At 51.4% G+C, this 1,677-nt stretch overlaps 1 protein-coding gene across 1 annotated transcript in view; it reads left to right on the forward strand.

The window, feature by feature from the left end:
- The window catches only part of LOC110295774 (sodium- and chloride-dependent betaine transporter-like), a 19,271-nt gene that overhangs the window by 6,611 nt on the left and 10,983 nt on the right, over positions 1-1,677 (forward strand). The window contains 2 exon segments of the mRNA XM_029478256.1: positions 213-353; positions 1,119-1,222. Coding sequence (XP_029334116.1) covers positions 213-353; positions 1,119-1,222 — 245 coding nt within the window.

The raw sequence follows: 1,677 nt of genomic DNA on the forward strand, positions 1-1,677 counted from the left end.
GGGGGGGGGCAGAGATAGACCCAGAGGGTGAGGGGAGAAGGAGATGTTAGCACTGCAAGTGGAGCATGTGTAAGATGATGAACGTATCCCTGAGAAGATGATATGAACGTTGGTGTGGGGGCACATGTGACTGGCGGACCCTCCGTGAAATTCTTCTTTGCTTATGCAGATCTCTTTGAACCCCCCGTCCCCCATCCCCTCTGCTCCCATAGGCATTGGCATGGCCTCTGTGGTCATTGAGTCTTATTTGAACATCTACTACATTATCATCCTTGCCTGGGCTCTCTTCTACCTGTTCAGCTCCTTCACCTGGGAACTTCCCTGGACAACCTGCACCAACTCGTGGAACACAGGTATCTGTGTGTCAGCCCCGCTACTGGGCCTGGCTCAGGAGGTTGGTCTGTGGTGGCTGGTGACAGAGTGCCTCACAGACCTTGCCTTAGAGCTGAACTGGTGTGGGCTGTGCTTTCATGAAGTCCTCCTGGCTGACCCTTCTGTGTGGCTTACAGAGCAGCCACTGTCAGAAGCAATGGGGCTGTTATGCAACCACAACATGCCTCCATTTAGCAAATGTTCCTGGGCACCTCTCACATGTCAAATGCTGTCAAAACTGGGTAAGGGCAGATAGGCCCCCGACACTGTCTGACTTGGCTGGGGTAGAAGTAGATGAATCAAAGACGGGTGGAGAAAAACAGTACAGTAACTACAGAGTAATGAGAACAATGAGTCCATCTTGAGAACAGTATGGGGGAAGTTCAGTGCAGCACAGGGTCTAGGTTCTCTGTCTGTAGGATGAAAAACCAGCGTGGCACAGTGGGCAGGCCAGAGACAAGATATTGATGGGAGCTGCCCATGTGGATATCACCTGTCTGCCATCCATNNTGTTCTGGAGGACTTTAGCATATTNATAGCCCTGGTCAGACTCACTAGGAACAAGTGTAGGGGACACAGGCTATACAGGGAAGAGGAGCTGGTCCCACCAGTATCCTGGCCCCTGAGGAATCTCTTATGCCTAGAACTGGTGGGAATGTCTGGATGACAGGTGAGAGGGTAGTGAAAAGGCATCTTTCCTCATCTGATCCCTAATGGATACACATTCCCAACCCTGTCCCCTACAGAGCACTGCGTGGACTTTCTGAATCACTCATCGGCCAGAGGAGTGAGCTCTTCTGAGAACTTTACCTCACCTGTCATGGAATTCTGGGAGTAGGTTCTGGGCCTGGTTGCCATATGCCAGGGGCCCTAAGAGCAGGGAGCCTGGATGTCTGGATTGCACAAACTTGAACATCNGTGGTGCATGCCTCAGACTCTGCATCCTTCTTATTGCTACCTCTGCCCACTGGACAGATATCACTTAGGGATAAGGGAACCTTCACGTTCAGCCTTGATAGAATCTACCTATTCCTTCATAGTTATCCCAAGCCTTCCCATATCTGCTTGCATTTTCTCATCTGCATCTGCTCACTCTCATGGCCGTCCTCCTGTGCCGTCCCCATACTCCAGCTGCACCCACACACCCCGGACCTCTATCCACAGAGTCATAGAAAACAGCTTTATTATCTTCTGGCTACTGGCTGTTCCCTGGTACCCATTTGGTAGCTTGACATTGACTCGTGTTTGCACCACACAGACGTGCTCATCATTTACTCTCCTGCATGACGATGCACACCCCACCCC

This window comes from Mus caroli, chromosome 6 (genome assembly GCF_900094665.2).
Source record: "Mus caroli chromosome 6, CAROLI_EIJ_v1.1, whole genome shotgun sequence".
Lineage (NCBI taxonomy): Eukaryota > Metazoa > Chordata > Mammalia > Rodentia > Muridae > Mus > Mus caroli.